This window comes from Buteo buteo, chromosome 22 (assembly GCF_964188355.1).
Source record: "Buteo buteo chromosome 22, bButBut1.hap1.1, whole genome shotgun sequence".
Lineage (NCBI taxonomy): Eukaryota > Metazoa > Chordata > Aves > Accipitriformes > Accipitridae > Buteo > Buteo buteo.
This window is the reverse complement of record NC_134192.1, coordinates 22,571,977-22,597,063: the sequence shown is the minus strand read 5'-3', so window position 1 is coordinate 22,597,063 and position 25,087 is coordinate 22,571,977. Positions and strand designations below refer to the sequence as shown.

Sequence of the window (25,087 nt, the reverse complement as noted above, 5' to 3'; positions counted from 1 at the left end):
ATCATTGAAGTTGGAATCTCTATAGATCCACAGATCATCTAGTCCAGTCACCTGCTAAAAGCAGGTCCAAGGCAGGTTGCTTACGTCTCTGTCCAGTCAGGTCTTGAACATCTCCAGGGATGGAAATTCCACAACCTGTCTTAATTATAACAATGGCTTCTTAATTCTAGCATAAGTTACAAGCAGGATTTGCATTCAAGCTCAGTATCAGAAACTATATCTAGAAGTTATTTTCCTTAAAAATAGTATATTGGGAGATACCAAAATATGCATTGTCTCATTTAATCTATGTTAACTCACAGTAAAATCAAAAGTTAAAACTATGCTTTCCTTTTCCTTTATTAAAGGACTAATATTTTACAAAACATAAAAAAGTACCTAAGGAGAAAAATTGTTAGCTTTGCTGCTGTGTTTTGAGGACCGTGATTCTCGTTCTATCTAACACAGGCTGCAGAGTGTGCACCTGGAAAATAAGGCATCTTCATTCATTAACAAAACAATCCAGTCTTGGACTGTTTTGAGTTTTGGATATTCGTAGTATTACTTTCATCTTTATTTCTCAAGTGGGAAATAAAATAAAAGGATTAATATTGAATTCCTATGCTTCTTTTTTTTCTTCCTCTTTTTTTTTAATTCTAAGATGCTTATGTTTACCTGAAGAATCCACCACCAGAATTTCTTCCCAAAGTTGGTGTAATTACAATATCAGGCTTAGCTGGCGTAGTGCTGGCAAGAAAAGGTAGGGGTTTTTTCCTTATTTTCATTACTGATGTGTTGAATATGTAGCATGTAGTAATTTTAGTGGTCAAAAGATTTTTCTGAAACATAGGCAAAAACCTATGCAACGAATATTATAAAAAAAATAAATCTTTCCTGATAAATTTAAGGGACGTTAATAAATATTTCTTTTAGAAGCTGGCTAAGACCTAATAGAGCAGGATTATATTGTCATTTTTAATGGTGGAATCAACAGAAGTTCAAAGGAGGACACTTGTTTTGAGTTTGTTCATTATTGGTTTTCAAAAACAGTGTGCGTATGGGAGGAAACTGGAGACAAATGGACAGGTAAGGTTACTGAATATAGCAAATACTAAGGGAATTTAGAGGAAAGAAGCTAAAGAATGTTGGCATTTGGCTAACAGGTACAAAAGAATACACATTGAAAGGCATGGTTTTGGCAGCTTTGAAGCCAAAATGGTAATTTAATAGATACAGCTGCCTCTCCTTTCCAGATAAATATTAGAGGGATAATACTTCACCTGCTAGAAAATATTGTACAGAAAATGTTTATCTATAACACCTGAGTGTGTGTCTATCTGAATATTTCACAAAGCAAATGGGTGAATCAAAATATTGGCAGATTTATAATAAAAACATTCTTATATCCCTGTTACTTTTGGTGGACAGATTTAAAAAAAAAAAAAGAAAAAAAAAAAAAGACTCAGGCTTGAGAATCTGTCATCAGGGCTCTTTGTCAACAAACAGGAACCTGAGCCTGGCCCAGCCGTTCTCGCGTTTGAACAAAGAGGTCCCAGTTTCCTGGCTCCTGGTGGCTCCAAATTCTGCCATCTCTGTCCTCAATAGAGCACGCATGGAGCTAGTAAAGAACCACAGCAGCTCCGAAGTGACACAGACGTTCTTCTCATTTTTCACAGTACTGGAAAATCTAATTTGGGATTATTTCTCATTCAAGAAACCAATATTCAGAATATCAGTATCTCCTGCAAACGTGACTGCACTGAAGTGTAATCACACCATGTATTTTTTCCTCCAGCCGTTATGGGGATAAGTTTGATGTAAACAATGGTTAAGTGTTAAACAATTGCTTTTAATTGATCCAACTGCTTAGCCTTACATTTCGTTAGTGTCTAATTATTTGAAATATTTGGCTTTATACAGATTCTAGATTTAAGAAAATTGCTTATCCTTTGGGACTTACTACTTTAGGAATTTCTGTTTGTTACCCAGCTCAATCAGTGGTAATCGCTAAGGTAAGTTTACTTGTCTATTAATATTAACAATGAATTTAGTCATAGCATTCCCATTTCACTTGAATTAAGTGTCATGGGACTGGGAGTCAGAATTCACATGCATATTCATTAAAACATATAATCCATCACAGGTGTTAATTGCATAACTATAAAAAATTAATAAACTGACTGAATTTAAAAATGCAGTTGTATAGCCTTTCAAATTTTAATCCTCATTTCTCAAATAAACGAAGATCATTGCTGAAATAAAAGTAAATAATAAATAAAGCTTTGCTGAACTTGATAGATGTGCAGTTTGAGATACTGTACAACTGCATCTCTTTTTAGAATTCCTTGTTTTCCAGTTACTGTCATCTTGCAGTTATTTACCTGATTAGAATTTGTCTTAGTTCTTTATGTAGAAAAAGAGAGCTATACTTAATATTTTGCATGCAAGAACTGTTTACATACAGTACTTTTCTACACAAAAAGTGAATTGAAAAGCAGGATATATAGTCTATATATCTGTTGTGGTTTCAGCTGGGATAGAGTTAATTGTCTTCCTAGTAGCTGGTATAGTGTTTTGAGTTCGGTATGACAAGAATGTTGACAACACACTGATGTTTTCAGTTGTTGCTAAGTAATGGTTAGACTAAGTCAAGGATTTTTCAGCTTCTGATGCCCAGCCAGCCAGAAGGCTGGAGGGGCACAAGGAGTTGGGAGGGGACACAGCCAGGGCAGCTGACCCAAACTGGCCAAAGGGCTATTCCACGCCATGTGACGTCATGCCCAGTATATAAACTGGGGGGAGTTGGCCTTAGGGGCATCACTGCTCGGGAACTAACTGGGCATTGGTTAGCGGGTGGTGAGCAATTGTATCGTGCATCGCTTGTTTTGTATGTTCCAATCCTTTTATTACTACTACTGTCATTTTATTATTGTTATTATTATTATCATTATTAGTTTATTCCTTTCTGTTCTAATAAGCCGTTCTTATCTCAACCCACGAGTTTCACTTTTTTTCTCAATTCTCTCCCCCATCCCACTGGGTGGGGGGGAAGTGTGCGAGCAGCTGCGTGGTGCTTAGTTGCTGGCTGCGGTTAAACTATGACAATATCTCTTCTTTCTCTATAGTTTTCCAGTGTTTCCCTGTTTAGAAAAGCACATACTGCTTTGTAAGAATTCTTTGTAGTTCCCTGACGAACTTTGCATTTATAGTTTCAAAACTGCCCTTCTATGTTAATCTGATGAGATAGGAAAATTAGTTTAGTTAGTTGTGTTTCGTTCTAGGACTTGCCAATCTTTAAGTTAAATGATCAGGTTTAAGTTTTGACAGAAAAACTTGTGCGACATTAACCTAAAATCTGATTGAAAAAATTACTATTTAAGGTCTAACTTTCCATTATGATGAATCAGTTGCTATTGTTATTAATTTTAGTGAGGTGGTTTTGTTTGGTATTTTTATACTTCCAGAGTACTTGGGAAGATATCACAAAGACCTACACTGTGGTTAAAATCTTTGGGCAATCTTATATTGCTAAACTGATATGTTGGTTTTTTTCTTATAGGCAAATCAGTGAGGATTACTGTTTCTCAAGAGGCAGTGGAATTTTTGGCTTATTGTCATAAAACTTAAATGTCAGGGTTGGAAGATGGAGAAATTAATAGGAATGCTACACTGTACGTTATGACCTATCTCAGGAAGCTAAATCCTTGTTTCCTATCTACTTACATTCTGTATCACCTTTTGCACAGTTTTTTGTAGTTGCAACTCTGAAGTATTCTGTTTCTACAGAGCATTTGTAAAGGTACTCCATAGTTACTGCAGTATTATAAAATTACTTTTCAAAAATAGACTGAAGGATTTGGCCATTTGTAAAGCAAAGCACTGCTCACTAACATGGGCCAGGTCATCTTTTGGGGCTTTTTCCTTTTGTGTTACTGTCTTTGATCATTTCCAACATAGTGAGACAAGTTTGGATCCTTTAAAGCTGCTGCTCCAGTCTGTTGTGCTAACACTGCCAAAACACTGTTTGCTGATCAGGTTTTGATTTCATTTTGAGTAGGTGGATGTAGCATGTGAATGCTACCTGTGGATTTCTAATACCAATTTAAACATTATTTAGGATTCGTTTGATGTAAGAGAAACATGCACTAGATCTTGAAAAGTAGATGATTAAAATGTCTTAGCATGGGGTCAAGCATGTTCTCATGCAAATAAGATGCATTTCATTTGAATAGTCTGTGTATCTTAGTATTTTTAAAGCTGTTGTTAAATTATGTTTTTTCTAAAAAAATAGGTAACAGGGAAAAAGTTATTTTCTGCAAGCCATCAAATCTATGAAGCTGTGCGATCACTATGGGCAAAAAAGGAAGATGGCACCAAGGTAGGCTTTCTGAAGTAATGACTGTAACTCATAAATTCAAAGGGAGAAAAAAGGAAATTAGAAGGCCAAGTACTATTCTGCTGATACTGTTTAAGATTACTAATTGTGTTAAGTGAGGCACAGACCCCGCCCTCTGATATTTTTGTAACTTCAGTGTTTAATTTATGTCTTATTTGTTATGCCTTTCAGACCAGTAGATCGCGAGATCCCCTGTGTAGTCCCACAATACATGCAAGATGCACAAGACTGACTTTCTCTTACAATTCATTTTTGATCTTGACAAAAATAATCCATTCTGATTCAAGCTTGGGTCCTAAGCAGACCACTGTATTTAAGATAAAGACACACAGAATGACAGTGGGTATGACTAGCTTAGTCTTAAACAGATCAGTGAAAGAAATTCCACAACCCTTCCAGGTAGCCTGTTTTAATTACCCTGTGATATAGATTGTCCTTGTCTGATTTTTTATTTTTTTTTTCCTTGTCCTGTCCTCATTGCAGCCATAGTGAATACATGGTCAGTAACCTCTTCATATTGACCTATTACGTATGGAAAATTTATCCTGGTTTTTGACATTATCTTCTCCCTAGTATAATCTTTTCTTATAGAGCAGGCTTTCCAACTCCTACGTAATTCTTGTTCTCCTCTGAGCTTTCTGTAGTTTCTCTCTCTCCTTTCTCTGTTTTTAGGGTTTTTTGTGTGTGGCTTGTGTTGTTTGGTTTTTTTAAGTGGTCAAAATAGAACATAGGAAACCAGCTGAGGCCTTGCCAGCCCTAAGTAAAGAGGAATATTAACAGCCTGTAAATTACATACGGAATTTGGGCTAGTACATCCCAGAGTTAAGCCTGGTTTTTCTGCAACCTGAAGGGGTTTTTCTCCAGTGGAAATTTTAAACCCTTGACAAAAGTAGTACTTCCCTGCATAAAATTCAGCTTTTCACAGTGATTGTTTGGGGTTTTTTTTCTCTTTTCAAAAGAAAATTAAAGTTTCCCAGTTATATTAACATTTAGAAGTATTTTGCTTTGACTTTATGGTGTTCATTTGTATGCAGTCCTCATCTTTGATTTCCACTGAGGTGCACAAATGGAATTCTGAGTTTTGAAAATGAGGTTCAGATAAATGTCATTAAATTGATAGTGAAACAAGAACTGATGTGGTAAAGATGGTTTCTATTAGCTTTATTTTTTTCTCTGAGTGAAGCCTGTTACCAAACCAATATACTATTTTTCATTACTAGGGTGTTACCATGATTTATCTTTCCATCTTCTGTTAACTAAGGGTAGTAAGTGTTCTGTAAAAATGAAATACTATTTCAGTCTGAAAATGAACAGTGACTTCCTTGTGAAGTACTTTGAGGGTCTCAGGTAAAAGCATAGTATCGCTTAAGTATATACTTGTGGCAAAATAAATTTCCTTACATGTGAATTTGAAGTTATTGTATCTGAACTGTGGGGTTCTTTCATGCATTTTATTTTTTCCAGCTGTGTCCCTTGAGTGCAGCTGACTTTACTCGTTGAATATCATTATATGATGTCATATCTGAAAATAATTTCATAAAAGATAAGCTTTCAGACTTGAAAGGTTTATTTCGCAATAATGTATTAAGCATATACCCATGTGCATTTTTTTATTAATGTTTGGTTCACAGCTGCAGCAAGAGTCAAAATCAGTTACGCAAGAAGATAAGAAAAAGAAAGAAATTTCTAGTACAAAACCTGAGTCTGCTATTGAGTCAAGATCATTTAACAGAACAGAATCTTCTCCAGTAGAGTCTTGGAGTAATACAGATCCAGTGCCTTTATCAGGTGAATTAAACATTTCAAGTGTAATCTTAGGGCAACTTGCAAATCCAATTACTTGACTTAATTTTGGAGTTACCCTTGCTTTAAAATGGAGCAGGCTGTCATAGCGTATTCTTGAGAATATATTGTACACACTGTCAGTTAATATATACTTCAGAGCCTCAGGGAGGTGATAATTTTCTCACTGTGGACCCTGTCACAGTATCAGAATTCTTATATATTTGTTGTTCTCTCTCAATAATGTTTTCTTTCATTCCATATAGTGTGGACCATATCCCATATTGTTAGCAATGAGATGATATCATCAAGTACTTCTGTTAAATGCCTACTTTAAATTACCCTTCTGTTGTTGGAATACTATAAGTGTAGTTTAAAGGATGACTGCTGGATTTTTGTGAAAACAGCTGATTTGAATTACTGTTCATTTTGCTGTACAGGTTCTGTATCTTCAGATATGTTAAAAGAGGAATGCGTAATTGACAAATGAAGCATTGGATTTATTTTGCTACTTTTTTTGCAGTGGTACTCTTTGTGCTTAAGTGGTTGAGCTAGTCAACTAGATCATGTAGCAGCATATTTAATGTACAAATATTTTGATAGGCCAATGTCTAAGAGAAATAGTAGAATTACCTGTTAAATGAGAACTAAATTTGTTTTAAAATATTGTTACCTTTGTAGGGGCAGTTTTCAGATTTTACTCGTCACTTAAACTTGCTTACTTTTTATTGTGTTCTTTACCAGAATATTTTTTTTTTCTGGAAAGCAAGCAGAACATATTTGGATGGGTTTTTAATTTTTTTTCCTTTATTTTCACTATAATACACATTCACACCTTCCTTTGCTTTGCACCTGTATTTTTTCTGATTTAGTTTGTGTAATGCTTTGATCTGTTTTTACATTCGCTTCAGGCCAGACTGTCTTTAATGGTTTTATATATCTTCTGTCTTTGCTTTCATGGTTGGAATTAGTTCATGTCCCTAATGCAGCCAAAAATATCCATGCCCTAAATTAATCTGTGTTTTCAGAGATGTTTATTTTCACTAATCCAAAAGGGGCAAAGCTTTCAGGAGAACATAGCACCCTTTGTTAAACCAACTGATGTAGCTGGAAAAGAAGCAGACTAGTAATCAGAGGCACAGTCCTAAAAAACCTGCCTTTATATTCTCTTCGATCCTCTGGAATTAAAGTATCATTAAAGTGTGAGGGCTCAACGTTTTAGTAAACTTAGTTCATTGTTTTTGGAAGTCATGAAGTGAAACTATGTAAGAGTGTTTGTCTTAATTTGGATTTCCTACCATCTGGCAGCAGCTTCAGGGAAGATACTGATGCAGTTGGTTTTGGGAGACAGCTGTGCTCCTGGGAGCAGTGGGGGAAGAAGGACTGGAGATTTTTTTTCCACATCCCAAACTTTCCCTTCCTTTCCATGTGTAGGGCAAAGCATCACTATTTCTTCTCTCACCCTGCTGTGTTCGGGAAGTAGTATTATAGAGAGTAGGAGGAAGACCTGCTCTCCATCCACTGCTGTAAGCTAATAATTACAACATGCCTTCATCGTCCTGTATCACTTACACAGTTTGAACTAGAACATATGTATTTTGATCTTTAGTAAGTGTTTGGTAATACAGTAATTCTCAAAATGTGTCAATAAGCTTTTTTTTTCTACAGCTCAAATGTGTATTTTTTTTAATTAAACTACTTTAATATCTCCCACAGGAACAGCGAAGAAACCAAAATTTAAGCCTGATCCAAAACTTATGGACCATGGTCAGTCCAGCCCAGAAGATGTGGATATGTACAGTACTAGAAGCTAAGACAAATCTGCTTACAAATCTTTACAAAGTATTACAGATGGGGGCGGGGGGAAGAAGGGAAGGAATAATCCTTACAATACATACTCCATGACGTATAATTTAATCAGGTATTTTCTTATATCCCAGTTTGTATTACTGACTTAGATGATTCTGTTCAGTGAATATTTCGTTTGTCACTTCTTGGAAGTAGTGAGAATTCACTTATTGTCAGTGTCATTAGTGAGACACTGAGAAAATGAGGTTTGTCAGTGTCTTCTCACAATGAGGTTTCTCTGTGCCAAGCTTGTTAATAAATGTCACTTTACAAAGGATATTTGAAAATGTAAAGATATCTCTATACCTCAGCTCAGATGTTCATTGATCTAAAAGAACAATGTGATGGGTGGGGTTGGCAGAGGCTTCTTTGTCTTTTTTCTTTCAGCTCTGGACTGAAGTGCAACTTCTTATTGGTCTGAGTACCTTTAAAAAGTCGGTTGTTAACATGATACAAATAGCGTTATCTTTAATGCTTCTATAAACAAGTCACTTTTTTTTTCATCACAAAGTCATTTGTTGTTTGCCTCTTTCACAAAGGTGAATGGAAACAACTTGTCCTGCATACTTCTTGTGTCTTTAAATATTATTTAAGTTGGGAAAAAACACACAACTGACCTCTAAAACATCCTTTATAGACTATGCATTAGTTTTCATGTATTTCTAATACTTTGAAGAACTGTATGCAAATTGCTTAACCCATGAAACTGATACTGTTTGAATTTATGTAGAATGCATTAGCAATGTTTAGGAAGATGGAAACCTTCTGTAGTTTTGAGGTTTAAAATGTTGACAAGTAATAGGCAAAAGTAATAGGCAGCCAACTTTTCTTTGCAGAAGTTTGTATGCAATACCCATTGATCTTGGTAGGATTTCTGTGAAATTCTGTCTTTTTTTCATAAGAATGAAATCAGAAATTGATTAAGTTTCCTAGGATGAAACTTTCAAACGCTGCTTTTATCACTGTTTGAATCACTATACTTCTGTTCATCCTCCATTTCTCTTCAAAACACTCTTGTAATGGTTGGAATAGATCTGGTGGTCTTCGAAGTGCAACTCATTATCAGTACACAGTGATAATCAGCCTGCTGCCTAGAGGTAATCTCATCTGCATCTGCTGTGGCACTTTCCTAGTACACAGACTGCAAATGGACACTGTGCTGGTAGTTTGTCCTTCGATCTGTTGAATTCAGTTACCTTTCAATTAATGAAAATATGTGCTTTGTTGTAAAGTTGAGGTGGGGAAGCAAGAACAAATTATACAAATAGGTAGTTTGGTTGGAAGACTTAAACCTGAAAAGAAATGCTGCTTCCTATTAATGTATTCTCAGCACGGGGATGTGAAGGGATATTTGCTCCTGTTCTCCATAAGAAGAGATTCATAACCTGATTCCTTCTTCTAAGGCTGCTGATGCAAAGGCAAATGACTAGTGAAATACAGGCAAACAGTATTTCTAGTGTCACTGTGGGGCTAGCAGAAGTTGTGAGGAGATACTGCACTATGGAATGTGCACAAGGCACAAATGATGAATGAGCAAAAGAATAAGTAAAGCTTTTATGATAGTTCCAAAACAGATAAGTATTGATGTTTTGGAATCCAAATTTCAGGCAAACTGTTGGACTTTGTTATACAGAGTCCAATGGAAGGTGAAGTCAGTAAATGTGAAGTTTAAAGAAGAAGAATTCTATTAGTTAAACTTGCTTGGGACAGCTGACTTGGAATTTAATGTGTTTTGTTTCTTTAATCATCTCTTAAGGCCCAGGAAGCTGTCAGAATTCAGGCAGCAATCAGAGGATATTAAAACAATCTTCACAGAGCTCCTGGACAAAACACATTTAGTGTTCCACCACAGAGAGAGGAGTAGAAAAATTAGATGGCTGGGCTTCATATACCATTTCCAGGGAAACAGATGAAGACATAAAGCAGGAAGTGAAAATGGTGAAGGAATAATCGTTTTCAAGTGCAAGACTGGGTGGCAGAAATTGTATTATCTATCTCCCTTTGATCAGATTCTGGATAAAAAATATAAAGGAAAAACCATCTGCTCTACTTCCTAGATTCTATTTAAATTCTGACTTATGTCCTTTGAGTGATAAGCTACCACAACAAGTCAGCAAGAAAGGTAAGATGATGCAGGTTTGCATGGATTTTGTAGGGATTTACTGTGGTGACGTTTTTTAGTACATGGTGGAAAACTATGCACAGGAATTAGTCTTCTGGGAGCAGGGAGAGAGGCTGCCTTGGATAGTGTTGTGGTTTAACCTCAGCTGGCAACTAAGCACAACGCAGCTGCTCACTCACTTACCCCCCCACCCAGTGGGATGGGGAAGAGAATTGGGGAAAAAAAGTAAAACTCGTTAAGGAACAAGCATGTCTGCGCTTTCCAGGCAAGAGTAGGCCTTAATGTCCTCTATCTGCAGTGCCAAAAGCTACTCTGGTCCTTTCCAAACTTTAAGGGTGTTACCACTCAAATCTCTTGATAGAAATGAAAGTGTCTGGTCTGCAAAAGGTACATTGGACTCCTTGGTGGTTAGGCAGTCAAGAATTAGATGTTTCATGCAAGCAGTTCGTATTACAACCCCTGATTTTACAAGAAGTTCGTGCTGTAGATAGACATGATACAGAAAGCTTTCCTTAGCTTGTATTTCGGTCTCAAATTACTTGTTGGGGCAAAATTGTAATAGAACTATACCTCAGAGTTAAATTGTTATTCAGAAGTCTTAGATACATTTTCTGGGACATAATTTAAAATTATTACTCCTACCCACTTTGATGAATGAACAGGATGAGGAATACAGTTCTAGAGTTCATAAAATGGTATCCCTGTGCTGTGTTGTTTCTTCTTGGTGGATGAGAGGAGTGAGCCAGCACAGGTTTATTCCAGTACAGGGTTTGCCTACTGCTGTCACTTCTTAGTTTAGTTTTTTTGTCGGTTGAGATTTCTCTTTCTCCTTCTTCTCTACAAGACAGAGTAGGGTTTTTTAGTTTGTTTTCTATCGACAGTTTTTGTTTAGTATCCCCATGCAGTTGAAAAGCTGGGACTAAAATTGGAGGCTTGAGGTTTGGCACTGAAACAGATACAGCTAAAGGTGACTGTTTCCCTATCTGCAGCCAAAGAAAATAGGACAAAAAAGTATGAAAACTTTCATATCCTGTCCTGGTATGTTCTTTGCTTTCAGAAAGACCATAATCAATCTCTCAGTATTTCTTTGTCCTGGAGCATAGATTTATTAGTAGTGGGAAGGAATTTTTTAGTAAAACCTGGAATATGATATATTATAATAGTTCTTTGCTAACATAAATTTCTATTAGAGTCAGTCATTGTCTTCTCCACCTGTGTGAGACACATGGTGGGAGAAATTTCTAGAGGTACCAAAAAAGATGCAGGTTATTATAGAGAAGTTTGGAATGTATTTGCTGAAATCAAGGCAGCCCAAATCACATTACTGATCTGCTCTCATACAAATATTGGAATGGTGACTGTGAATCTTTATTACTCAGCTGCCATTTTGTGAAGTGTTTCTCTGTCAAATCTAAAAAGGTGCCTGCCCTCTTCAGTTCAGACATCTGAACCTCCACGTTTTATATAATACTCTACAGATAGCTTGTTCTATTCTAGATAACTACAAGGAACTGTAGCCACATCTCTGTATTAATAATTTATAGTAAAGGTGCTATGCAATGGCTTTAAAAAAGCAAATTCAAATCTATGTTATGCCATGCTTGCGAGTCCTCATTGTAAATATATGTGCCTGACTTGATCTCTTGAAGATTTCAGACCCAGTATGCAAACCTGTTAAGCAATGAAAAATTAACATAAGTACACAGGAAAAATTGCATTGCAAGACATGGTTTTATTAATTTATAGTGAAACACTTTGAAATGCCTCTCAAATGTATCATTAATAGTCACTTAAAGTTTCTTTCATAATGCAATAATACAGTAACATAATAAAAGTAAGAATGTATACTGTAATTTTTATATGATGTAAGTTATATATTTGTGAAAAATCCAATGTCTTAAAGAACTGGGTCACATGATATTTTATAATATAGAAATAGTTATAATTTAATGCATGTTTTTTATTTATGATTGATTGTATTCGATATATAGAGATTTGGAACTTGTTGATACTAATTTTTTATTTGCATAAAACTGATTGTGATACTTTTATTTTGTCATATCGTTGTGAAGCACCTGAAAATAAAGGGTGATAAGATACTTTTAAAAAATTAAGTTTAACTTTTGTATGTTGTCTCATGCAAAATAGTTTGTTTGAAAAGTTAATTGGTAAACATGACTAAGTCACACCTGTTTCACTAATATTGGGGAAAAAAACTTCATGCCTGAAGTACTGAAACATACATTCCCAGAAGAAATCACTGAAGTAACGTGCAGGACATATTAATGCTTGGCATTCCATTGTTTATGCATCTTAAATTTTGAGAAGTGCTTCCATTTTCATTTCTTGGTAATTTCTTCTAAAGGTTGCTGTAGCTCAGAACTTGGAAAATGGCTTTTATCCGTACTGGAGGAATGACACACATTGTTAAAAGAATGAGGCAGATAGCAAATATGTTTACCTCAGTATGACTCCATGATAATCTTCCAGGTAAAGTAATTTGCCAGTCCAAGGGTCATAAATAATGTAACACCTGGTGTAACCTACAGTGTAACTACTTGAAAGAAGAGAAATCGTGTGAATAAGTAATGTGGCTATTGTAATGGCAGATTATCATTATGATTCTTGAATAAGTTAGGAAATATTGTAAAGATTTTTTTAATGCATCGTATAGTTATCTTTTAGTGAAAGTTTGGAGTATTTCTGAATTGCATTCAAATACAGAAAATGTGTTTTAAATCTAAAAAGAAAGTGGGGTCCTACAAAGCCTATACTTTTTAAAAAAGGAGCATTAGTATGCCCTAGATTGTGTGTAGTTTTTATTTTAAATTGCAGGGATTCTAAGAAGCAAAGCTCAGATATGTGCTGATGGTAAGCTACAGTCAAGAAAGACTGTAATTGAAACCATTGTAGAAGCTATCATCTTATTTATATTACCACAGTATTGCTGTGCTTGTCTTGTAGACCAGAGCAAGTGTACAAACCAAAATGAAATGCTAAGGAGAAGAAAAACTAAAAGTTGGAAAAATCTTGTCATTACAATAATTTTTTATTTGAAGAGACTTCTTTACATTTTAAAGTCTAATGTCCAAATCTATTTTGTGTTGCAAAAAAAATGAGTCTATCAGTACATACAAACAAATTGTAGGAGGAGAAGAGAAAGAAGAGGGAAATGGAAGTTTTATCGCTGACTCAAAAGTGGTGAAAGGGACATGTGTTTGGGAGTTCTGAGTTTACTGTGGGGCAGAGTCAGAACACCATTATTCAAGGTACAATTAGTTCTTTGCCCTTTCGTTTACGTGCTGTAGGAGATAGCTTTTACTGAAACAACTGAAATAAATTCCATGTGTTTCCCTTGCTGTGATCAGGTAATGGGTCTAAACTGAGTCTGTCATGGTTTTAAGTGTTGGTAATTTTTTTTGTGCTTTATTTGTAGCAGTCCTAATATCAATATTTGAGAAATACGTAGCTTGCTTTCTGTTTGCACCTCCCTCAGAACCTCTGCAACGTAAGGGGTAGTAGAAAGAGTGTTCTCCAAAGCCACCTTGAAGCAGATCTGAAATTAATTAAGATTAAAGATAATGAGCAGTTGACCAGCTTCCACTATTAATTTTCATCAGTAACTTTGCTTTAGTTATAGCTCTCTCTTTGAGGAAATAAAATTAGTCTAGGTGTAGTCTACCTAGACTGCAGTTGTAGAATGTATAACTTTGCACTTGATTTTGCTGTGTTCCAGAAACTAAGACAGTAAGAGAAAGAAATGGGTATGCTGTGAAATATAAAGCTAACAGCTGTTTAGGCCTATTGGCATTGGTTTTATTTGTTGTTACCTAAGTAGGCACTAAAAAGAGAAACCTACTGATGGCCTCTGCAGCTCTTCCATGGGCCATGCCAACAATGTAACAGAAAGTCAATAATTTGGGTTTTGTATCCACTTCGTTAAAACATCTCACCCAAGTAAAAACTGCAAATTACATTTTTGCATCTTTGTCTTAATCAAATTTAAAAGCCCTAGGTAAAGGTGTTTGTTTATCACACCCCCTGAAGTATGGGCACTCAGCAGCTGAGAGCTGGAACCAGAGGGGAAGTTCCCAGTCAACTAGAAGAACAAAGCATGTGTATGAACTGGTACTTCACGCTTCTGCCTTACATCTGAAGAAGGATCATGCAATTACCTTTACTGAGGTATATGTTAATTTCTCTGTTCTTGTTTAGTGTGATTCTGGGATGTGTTGTAAAGCAATCTTCTGGCAGGGCTGAGAATCAGTCTTATCCCCTGCTGTATAATTAAGTGCTGTTGGGCTTTCAGCCAAAGCAGTATTCTTTCAAGAATTTGCTAGGCATTGATTTTTAGAGATCGTTATTTATCCTTTGAAAAGTAAAGGATGAAGTTTACCTTTAGCTGTTAATGTAACTGTGTTTGGCATGTTTTCATAAGCAGCTAGTTCCTGTCAAATAAAGAAACCCATGTTGGGACTTTAACAGTTATGGAGAAATTGCAAGGGCACCATCCTAAAAACCAATGCTTGTGCTAACTTAAAAATCAACACAGTTATATTTCACCAACTTTGGGTGTATCCCCATTTCTTCCTGTAAGATTCTTCAGGATGATGAATCATTTGCGTAGAGGCCATCACATATTCAGGATCTTGTTGTGCAGTGAATATTGAGAATTTTTGAAGACTTTTTAAATAATAAAAAATCAAGATGACAGTTTGGGAGTGTGCTAAGATGTCAGTTTTTGTTGCCATTCATCCTTGCCAGAGGGGTATTTTCTGTTCTTTTCTCAGAAAGGAAACACAATTGCAAAAGAGAAAGGTTAACCAACAAAACTTAATGGTAGGGGCATACGATTACAGGATTCCTTCTTAGCTCCTGTCTCATACCTGTTAGTTAGCTTCAGGACCAGCGTGCCCTGCACACCCTTCTGAGGCTACATTCAGTCTCAAAGGGATGGAGAAACCCTTCTTTCCCTTTCTGTCTTTTGTAACTTGGCTGGGGCTGATGGTCAGAGAACATGTAGCAGCTGAGGCTACTTGCCCCACCCAGAGTCTTCTGAGTTTGTATTCCTCCTGTGCCCTACAACCTTCCTCCTAGGTTTACAGGCTTCCTGCTCATCAGACTGTATTTAAGACTGTTAAAACACTTTAAAAACTAAGTGTTCATTTCACAGTATGCCTTACCAAACTCCTGATGTCTAGCTTATTCATAGCTTTATAGAAATTGCCCAGGAAATAAATAATAGCAAATATTTTAATAATAAAAGAGATTAAATAATAGAGATTTGGTGTTCAACACCTTGTTCAGATCTCCATTTCTTCCTCCTACTCTCTTCTCCCTTAGTCCCGCAGTTTCTGAAGTCATTGGCATGGAGGAATAGGCTTGTCTCACCACTTACAAAAAATAATGGTTGTGTAAGGAGTAGAAAAGTAGCAGGAGTTTCCTTTGTGGGAGTTAGATAAACAGAGAAATACTGCGATGCCAGTCATCTGCAGGTAAACTTGCATAGATGCTTTTATATTGGAAAAACAATTCAGCAATGTGAGTATAAAATTGAGTACTGTGTGGGAGGTCCTGAGGGCAGATCAGCTCTGAAATTGCATAAACAAACATTTTAGGGAAAAAAAAGCCCTAACAAATACATCCCTTCCAGCCCAGAAGAGAGGAAGAATAGCAAAGAAATGCTGCTGTCATGGCACTTGCTGTTTTGTGTTTTCTATCTGTTCATCTTAAGACTGTAATGTTAGTGTGCACATTCCCTTTGTGTGGGTTTTCCTCATGTTTGGTGCTACTTTAGAGCTATTGCAAATGGGTAAAGGATATAGAGTAATTGGAGAAATAAATTCCTCCTTAGCTGTATTTGTTAAACTCTTCCTTCCTTGGAGGAGTTTTGCACTCAAGGTAGATGTATTTAATTTGTAAAATGAAGTAGTTATTGTACGCTTTTGCTGTTACTTATTTTGCATTCATCGGTAATGTTTATAATGGAATAAGGGTGTTTTCTCAATTTTTCTCCTCTTTTTTTTTCTTCTTCTTTGACCAAAACAATACTAAGTAATACTTCAAAGGGGTTAACTTTGATTAATTGAGGCAATCAGTGGGCTGTTGATATAATCCTCTGACACCAATGGTGTGCATTTGGAATCTTTCCTGTGCAATAAGGTTTCTAGTATGAACTATCACAAATAACTTAATTAGCTATCACTACTGTGTATTGTAATTGATAACGCTTGCTAAGATGAGTTTGAGTAAAGCTGGTTTTAAGTCAATCATTCTTGATTGAACCAAGGTCAAAATAACAGCTCAGCACAATGTGGTGAGTTTATGTTACAAACCCCTTTACTGTGGACTTAGATTTCTGCATGTAGTACATCAGTGGAAAGAACTTCCAAGGAGAGGGATAGGAGAATCCCTTTAGAATTTCATCTTTCTCAAGTCCCAGGGAAACAGAATAGCCAGTAAGTGTTGATGCAAAAAACAGCTGTTGCTACAAAGCGGGACAGTTTCTCTACTATTATACAAAATTACACACAAATACTCTATTCACAGTCTACATATGACTACATAGTCAGTGATCTAGAACTCGCATATAGGCATCACGCATAAATAGTAGTGCTGTCAACTAAAAACCAAAATAGCGTAGAAGTGTGCTTAACTACTTTTAAGTATACAGTTCAGTTCTAACACCAAATATTTGCATCACTGGATTGTGTTTATGTTTATAATATGCAAGCTGTATGTGGACCCGTAGAAACCGAAGTTTAAAAAATGCGGTGTAGGTCAACAAAACAGTCTTTATCCTGCCAGCTGAGTACAATTTCTTGTGTTACATACTCTGCTGTTTTTCTCTATTTTTTCCATGCAAAAGTCTCAAACTAATAGAGCTTTCATTACTTTTTTAGAAGATTGTTGCAAGTGATAGGTCAGAAAATCATGGGTTTCAGAGGTAAGAAGAGTTTAATTACTGTGAACATCAGGAGATTTCCTGGTTTTTAATTTAGCCATCTTAATTCATTCCAGTATTTACACATTACAAACAGCATTTTATGGCTTGAGATAAAAGTTTTTGTATTTAAGAGATTACCAAGACACAGCTTTCTAATATAGATAGGGGAAGGCTGCATTGAAGAGTAGTTTGAGAGAGTTTAGGATGACATTTGAAGCATATGTTTACATTTTTGATAGCTATCTACATTTTATGTGCTTATTTTCCCTGATACAGTTACTTGCATTTGGATTCTTGGCACTTCTGGAAGAAAAAAAAAGATCTTGAGAAGATTAAAAGTATTGCAGACCACAGAGAGGAGGACAGTCAAGGAGGAAAGGTGGGAAACAACAGTGTGAGGGACTCATGGAGGAAACTGATACCAACTTTTCCTGGGGTAGGTGAAAAGGGGAAATAAATTGGTAGTATGAAAAGAAGCCTTGGATTGCTGTGTGCGAGCTGTGAGCACATCTTACATTCCTAACTAACATTGTGGATTGTTTTAATAGTATAAATGACAACAAAATACTTTATCAGTAGCTGGGATAGCTGCTCACTTTGGTAATGGTGAACATGGAAGATTCTAGTAAGCCTTTAAAAAGTGATCTAGGGAAGGCAATATCATGGGAGAAGATGTCACATTCCTGCCTAGGATGTTTTCCTCCCTGTCATTCTTTGATGAGACACAGAAATTCAAGACAGCCCTGAGGTGTTACTGGGCAAATTTGAAAACAGCTTGTGGTGCAAACATCAAAGCCAGGCTTGGAAGAAAATGCTGTCAGCAAAGAATCAGAAACTTCCTGGTAGAAAGATAAACCTCTGGGATGTCACTTGGGATATTGACTTTCTCATTCCCTTCTCATTTTCACCTCATGATGTAGGGAAGAAAATGACCAGCAAGCACAGTTTAATATCTTCTCTGAAGTGTAGTCTAATAAAGCAATCCTTCTTTTTTAGTCTTCAAAATATGTTTGTGCGTGTTTTCCTATCTGGCTGCTTTTACCCAGAATTCATGTCCCCATTTTATGCAGTCAGATTTTTACCTTCTATCCTTTCTCTTTCTACAGGGATATATATACAGAAGGTATACTCTTTAAATGAAACTTGGAGAATTGGGTTTTTTGCCTATCAAAGCTTCTCCATCTGGTTCTGATCATTTCTTCCCTACCTGCCTTGGGGAATTTTATATTTAAAAAAAAAAAAAAATCTGAAAGAGAACTACAACTTTCATTTGTGTTATGTTTAGATATCACAAATTAAATGGCGCTGAGTTGAGTCAGTAGCAAAATCTTAATAAGAATTATCATTAAGTTGCAAGTAGTGGTCTTGATATAGTCAACACTATATGATTTGAAATACTTATTTCTCCTAGTTATAAACAAATGTTCTGGCTTGGTGCTAGAATATACTGAACTCCTTGTCCTGCTTGATACAAGGCTCCACTTAGCTTTTAACTTATGAATTACCTTCTCCAAAAATAGTAAGGTATATTCATTAAAGTGGGTATTTAGATCTTTTGCCTTTAAAATTTTTTAATCTAGGGGAAAAAAAACATGCTATGAAGTAAGTTTTTGTTTCAGTTACAGCAGTAGTAAATTGATCTGTTGTGCAATTATTTGTGGGGAACAGGCATCTTTTTACCTTTATATATGCAGATAAAAATATCTAAATAAAGCTGCACTTTGGACTGAAATGAATCTCAGTGTAATTCCACATTTGCAAAAAGAAAACAGGTTCAGGGAAGTTGGGACAGTGTAAGAATTACTTTTTTGATATTACTTATTTTTCATTCAAAATAATGTTGCTAAAAATTAATGTTTTCATTTGCAGATGTGATTACTTCAGAGTGGACTGGAAGGAGTATTGGTACATGGGCCCCAAATGTAACCACCATTGGAACACTCTAGATTTGATTTTAGTAACTATTCTTCCTGCAGTAGCACTGGTTATCATAGTTGTTGTAATATTTTACTGCGTCTACTATTGTAAAAATGAAAAAGCTGGGTAAGTTACTCTGGATGCAGTTAAAAAGTTTTTTATAATCAAAATGGAAGGAAAGCAAAAGAAGTCTGGTATTCTGATTATTTTTTAACCTCTGGATATTTAAATCAACAAGCTTGCCATATAGCATCCTCTGCCAAACTACTGTTTACGCAGTTTAAAACTAAATCAAAGCATCTTACCAGAGCACTTAACAGCTTTTTACTGCTGCGTGCAGAACGTCACTCTTAAGTCATTGCTTGTCTTCTTTAGGGCTAACCAGGCAAGCTTTAAAGATTGATAAGTACATTTACTACTTTAACTCTAGACTACCAAATCTGTCTTGCTGATTTGTTTGCTATTAAGGGTTGGCTTGCTTTCCACAAGTTTAAAAAAAAAAAAAAAAAAGGAAATAAGACCGATAAACTGACAAGAGTCTTGGCAATTAAACACTATGTCTCCCATTCTTTGGTGCTAGGCATTGGCAATTTGAGCTGGTTTTTTGCTTTCAACACTTTATCTTTTTTTTTTTTTTTTTCAATGATACCTGTCCCAAGTACATAGACAATATGTTTTTTTTTCTTCTTTCATTGAGGCCCATTAGTGTGTATCACTGGTACATCCTCTGTCGTAGAAAAATTGTATGATATGGCTGTTGAACCAATCTGCAGTACAAAAAGATTTGTCAAAACTATTGCTAATGCTCTAAATTCATGTTGTTCCCCCAACCAGGAACCAGACAAATCCTCCGTACCATGAAACACAACATAACCTCGCATTTACTGCTGAAATGGCTGGTAACTTGGGGCACATTTATCAGTAGTCGCCAAGGGTAAGAGATGTTGGCATGTGAGACGTATCACATGTTCCTAATTCTAGTGGAAGTCAGACATGATTTTGTGATTCAACAGAATGGTATACGAATAGCAAAAAAAAGGTAATCTGGTAAAATTAAAGGTAATCTGAGTTTAAAATCTTCTTTTTATTTGCCCAGTATTTGATTTCCAGGATCATCTAAATGCATGTGAGAAGGTGAAACTCTCCATCAAGGATGAAGTGAATCTAATTTGTATAGGAGAAAACAAAGAACTAGGGTTATTTTAAAAGGATGTTCAAATATTTCTTTTTAGGCCAGTTAGAAGACCAACATTAAGAAGAGAGGTAATTTGGATATGAGGTCAAGCCACATGCTATAACCTCTTCCCTTGTATCATCATTGTGCTGTTCCAGCTGCTGCGTGAGCTAGTTTCAGCCTGATCAGCTCATCAACTAGGTTGCTGAATGCTATTACTGGTACTAGTGCCTGTGCCAGGAAAGGGACGGGAGTACATAGCCAGAGGGCAAGAGTTTGGTATGCTGTTCAGACTTCAACCAATTTCAGCTTCGGAAAAGCCCTGCCTACAATTTCATTTGACTGTTTATTTGTTATACTTCACCAGAGGAAGGGTTGGCTATTTGTCTTGAAGGTTTTTTGTTTGTATGAGGATTGTCAGCAAAGTTCCAGGAGGATTTGTGTAGTGTTCATGTAAGAACAGGTAAAAGGTAGTGCTAGTAAGGTGACATGTTTTGCTGATGATACCATAGTACTTGGACTAGTCAAGAATAAGCCTTACTATGAGGAAGTACAGGAGGAGGATATTACAATGATTGACTGGACAAGAAAATGACAAATGAAATGTATTGTTTATAAATGCAAACTAATGCATGTAGAAAAGAAGTTTTAGCTTTGTGTACCTGGCAGTCATCTCTAAATGAGAAATTAGAACTTAGAAGGGGTGTATGGAGTATTGTTCTGTGAAAAAGTTTGTTTTGCTAGGGATTTTTGGGAGAAACTGAAAACAATACGAGGAACATTGTAATTATGCCTACATTTTGACTACTGAAAGTAATTTTGAGCACCCACCTCAGTGAGCAATGTAGTACGTCTAGAATTTCAGGGTCATCAGTACTGATTTCTGCATAAGGAAAGGTTGTGTGAGAAATTACTGTTCTCTGCTTTTAATGTAAGAACTAGGCAACGTCAAATAAAATCAGGCAGAAGTTTTAAACAAACAAACAGTGCTTTTTGATAAAGTGCATAATCCAGCAGTATGTGCTGACAGTGTAAATTAGCTTTTAAAAAGTAAGACATCTATTCAGGGAGGCAGAGGCGTTCAGATTGGATGTGTGCTTTCAGGTGGGTAACATCCTGGCTGTTCCACTTACTGGGCTGTGGTTCACACCTTGGAGCAGCCTGGGAGTGCACCAGTGGATTCCCTTCAGATTAACCAGAATATAAGCTTCAATCTCCAATGAACATTCAGTGCCCAGGCCAAACTAGACATATTCTGAAAAGCAAACCCTTCTGAAGCGCGTAGTGTCAGTGTGGGGTCCCACTTGTATTAGTCTACTTTATTTGCTGCTGCAAATGCAGCCACAGACTCCACTCCAGCTCAGTCAGTTAATGACTTTGATGCTGCTGGCTAGAAGTTGTTGATGTACTGGCAGTACTTCGGGTACTTACACTGTTTGCGTATTTTTTCTTTATGCTTCCATTACTGGCTGTTCTCGGTGTGTTAGGTGGCCTGACCCAGTCTCTTCCTATATTCTATTTCTATTTGTGCAAAAGTAAATTTTGCAAGTACGAGATGTGTCAGAGTACAGGTAGAGAGGCCTAGTAAAGATTTGATCCATGTTGGTTGCTTTGAAGACAAGAAATGGGGCTTATTTTTGTAATGAAGTTGTATGTAGTCACCAGCTGGTGCAAAGCAGCATAATTGCACAAATCAATTAAGACAAACCAGGTGGTACTAGCTGAGAATCTGACCCTTTGTGAATAAACACCACACAGTTCTGCAGGCCCAGAGTCTAAGGTTAAAACTTTATGAAAATGAGTAACGTTTCTTTCAAAGATATTTTATTCAATTGGAAGTGGAATGAAAAATCACGGAACAGGTTAAGTTGCAATAATGTGACCCTTCTTTCCTTTTCATGGTGTGAGCGATGCTGTTGAATGATGTTTTTGGAGCCTGGGGGGGGGATCAGTGTAGATGTCCAGAAGGATAGGGCTGTACCAAATGCATTGTTTATCTTTGTCATCTCTCAGCTGCATAATCTATGAATGATAGTACATAACTGCTTGTAGTACGTAACATCAGCATTGTTGGCAGAGTTCTAGCCCTATTTGTTTAAAATTTACTGCCTACAACTGTGTTAGGTTTGGGGCTAGAATATTTAACCATTTCCTGGTATATTATTTTTTTCTAGAAAGAAGAAACTCCCTAAATCAAATATGAAATTAATTTACCTGCATCACCTTTGTAATAGAATATTACACTGTGACCTTTACAACATTCCTGTGAGACAGAGTGTAGACAGAGGCATTTATAGGATTACAAAAGTAATCTGTGATGCAGCTGGGATTTGAGCTTTGGTCCCCAAAGGGCCAGATGCTGCCTTTTTGGCTAGGCTAATGCCCTGCCATGCCAATTTTTCTCCATTAGGCAAGATGCTCTTTATAGTAGAGATCACTGCTTGAACTAGTGGGTATCACAAAAAAAGATGGATAAATGCATTTCAAAAACAGAACGGGAAATGTGAAATACAGAGAAACATGAAAGGGATATATATTTGTGTGTGTGTGTGTGTGTTCGCTTCCTCATTCGGTACCTTAAGTGATTATTTTACATATTAAGGAGTGTATAGTGTCTGAGAAGAAGACATTGTAGGCTGTCACAGAAAAGAAAAGCAATTAATGTAGCCAGATACGTTATTTCCTGTTAAATATATTTGTAAAGTACTAGTATCTTGGAAATGCAGTGGGGAAAAAAAATGAGGCATGAGCCCACCTTCACCAGGAGATGGTGCTGTTTAATTTTTCACTAATTCTGAATTTCGTTCAACTGATGCTGTCATTTTCAAGGTGTGAATTACACCAAATCCTGCACACTTTGCTAGGGAAGAAAACCTACTGTAAAAGGAACTGCTCTGGGTAAGGGCTACAGTACTTACTACTTTGTCATGCTCCAGACTGCAAGTTGCAGCCCAGAGGCAGTCCGTGGGACGTTTCTGCCTGCCTCATCTCCTCACTAGATGCGGTGGTTGTGAAAACGTGAGCTTGTAAAAAGCCCGTTGTTAATTGTCTGAGCTTTTGCTTTCATGCCAACAAGGCAGGCCACTGCACATCTTTGCTCTGCACTCTGCAGAGCCCTCGCCAAAGCTCTCTGAGAGAGGCAGGAGAGGAAACTGAAATCTGCATCTGATCGCATCAGCTCCTGCAGATGAACTACCCTGAACGTTGCTTCTCTCCTGAGGGTACCTCGTTCTGAAAATTACTTCAGGTCATTATATGTTTAAACAAAGATACCTTTAGCAAATGAACGCCAATTGCTAGTTTTATGAACAATACAGAATATTTATTTTGTTTCTTCATTTTGTTTTGCTTCTTCCTCTATCATTATGTTTGGCAAGGCAGCAGCCTGTCTTTAAACCACAATATTCAGTTGATCTTAATTGTTGATCACTGTATTTAGTTTAATTTTTGACTGAGTTTTGCGTAAATCAGAGGTAAATCCACTGTTTTTATGGAGTGGCATCTTTCTGAAATGTTTAATCATAAAAGACTGAACAAAACTTCCAGGCCTTGATAAGACCCTTAATACCTGGTTTACTTAATTGTGCAGATGTACCTGGGTGGCTGTTTCTCTGTTATATCTTAGAGGTATATTTTATGCATTATCCAAATATGTAAAGACCTTGCTTCTACTGAGTCTTTTAGATAAATCAAATTTCTACATTTGAAAAAGTGTCTATAACAAACAATATATTTTGTAACTGATAAATCAGTTTATACAATTTCTTTACACCGAAGACAATTGCTAACATACTGTACCTGGTGAGCTATTTTTGTAATTTGTTGTTATTTTGCTCTGTGTAACCACCTGATCCCGTACGTATAGGGTGACTGGGTTGGACAAATTCCAAAAGCTGTACTGAGAAGACAAGACTTTGATGATGTCCCAACCCCATGTCAATTAGAGAATTACAGGTGTGCTGCTGTTTTTCTGTCTTTTTTTTTTTTTTGCTTATTTCCACTTTATACTCTGGTTTGGAGACTAAGAATTACTTTGTAGCTTTGCCAGTGGCATGGCAACTGACAAAGATCCAGTAAATGGCTAAGCTTTTGACTGGATTATTCATGTACATTTTGTGGCTTGAGTCTATAGAAAGGGGTTATTTTTCTGAATTTTTTTCTTTATTCTCCTCTACCTTGCATAACTCTAACTGCATTGCTGCAAGAATTCTAGGACTATTTTGTACATTATTACTAAATGTGAACTAGTACACAGGACTAAATTTATCAGCTTCCTATCTAAGACTTAGTCTCTTCCTAATGTATAACCAAAATAAAAAAGTCAGTGTGTGTTTCTCTTGTTTCTGAAGCTAAATCCTAAAATAACTGATTTATCCAAAGGCTTGTATGGTTTTCCTCTAATAATTACAAATTTTATTTATATTAATTTTCATTACTTTTTAGAAACGCAGTTTCTTTAGTTGTGCTTCCTCACTTTAATCCTCCTCACTAACACTAGCCAACTGTTGCAGCTCCTACCCGCAACTTCTGCAGAGAACTTGTTTACCATGAGGCAACTAAATGATAGCAGAACATTTTCCTCATAAGTAGCAGACTTCTACTGCAGAAACAGACTGGAACTTCCTGATATTTCAGTCCATCAGGAAGGTCTGATTATTTTTTTTTTTAAATATAAACATTGAAAATGCTGAAGGTATATCTATCATGAATTTAAAACATTTTCAGAGTAATCACAGGAATATAGAAAATGAGGTAGTATGACACTGTTCAGTGTACAGTGGGGGGAAAAAAAGCTCAAAGAATATGTTGCTTCTTTAAATTCACTTTTATCTGTGTTTGCAGGATGAGGGTTTCACAGTAAAATGAACTTGAAAGACAGAAAATTTAGATGTCTTAATGTTATTGCCTCAATGTCATGCTTGC

General features: G+C 36.3%; 1 protein-coding gene across 2 annotated transcripts in view; it reads left to right on the top strand.

Moving 5' to 3' along the window:
- APOOL (apolipoprotein O like) overlaps positions 1–25,087 on the top strand; it is a 39,484-nt gene that overhangs the window by 9,036 nt on the left and 5,361 nt on the right. For both annotated transcript variants that reach the window (XM_075054346.1, XM_075054345.1), the window contains exons 5-13: positions 641–739; positions 1,900–1,991; positions 4,271–4,357; positions 6,007–6,163; positions 7,874–10,127; positions 12,493–12,617; positions 14,137–14,312; positions 17,350–17,509; positions 18,943–24,118. In XM_075054346.1, coding sequence (XP_074910447.1) covers positions 641–739; positions 1,900–1,991; positions 4,271–4,357; positions 6,007–6,163; positions 7,874–7,971 — 533 coding nt within the window. In that variant the 3' untranslated portion in view covers positions 7,972–10,127; positions 12,493–12,617; positions 14,137–14,312; positions 17,350–17,509; positions 18,943–24,118. The remainder of the gene's footprint in view (positions 1–640; positions 740–1,899; positions 1,992–4,270; positions 4,358–6,006; positions 6,164–7,873; positions 10,128–12,492; positions 12,618–14,136; positions 14,313–17,349; positions 17,510–18,942; positions 24,119–25,087) is intronic.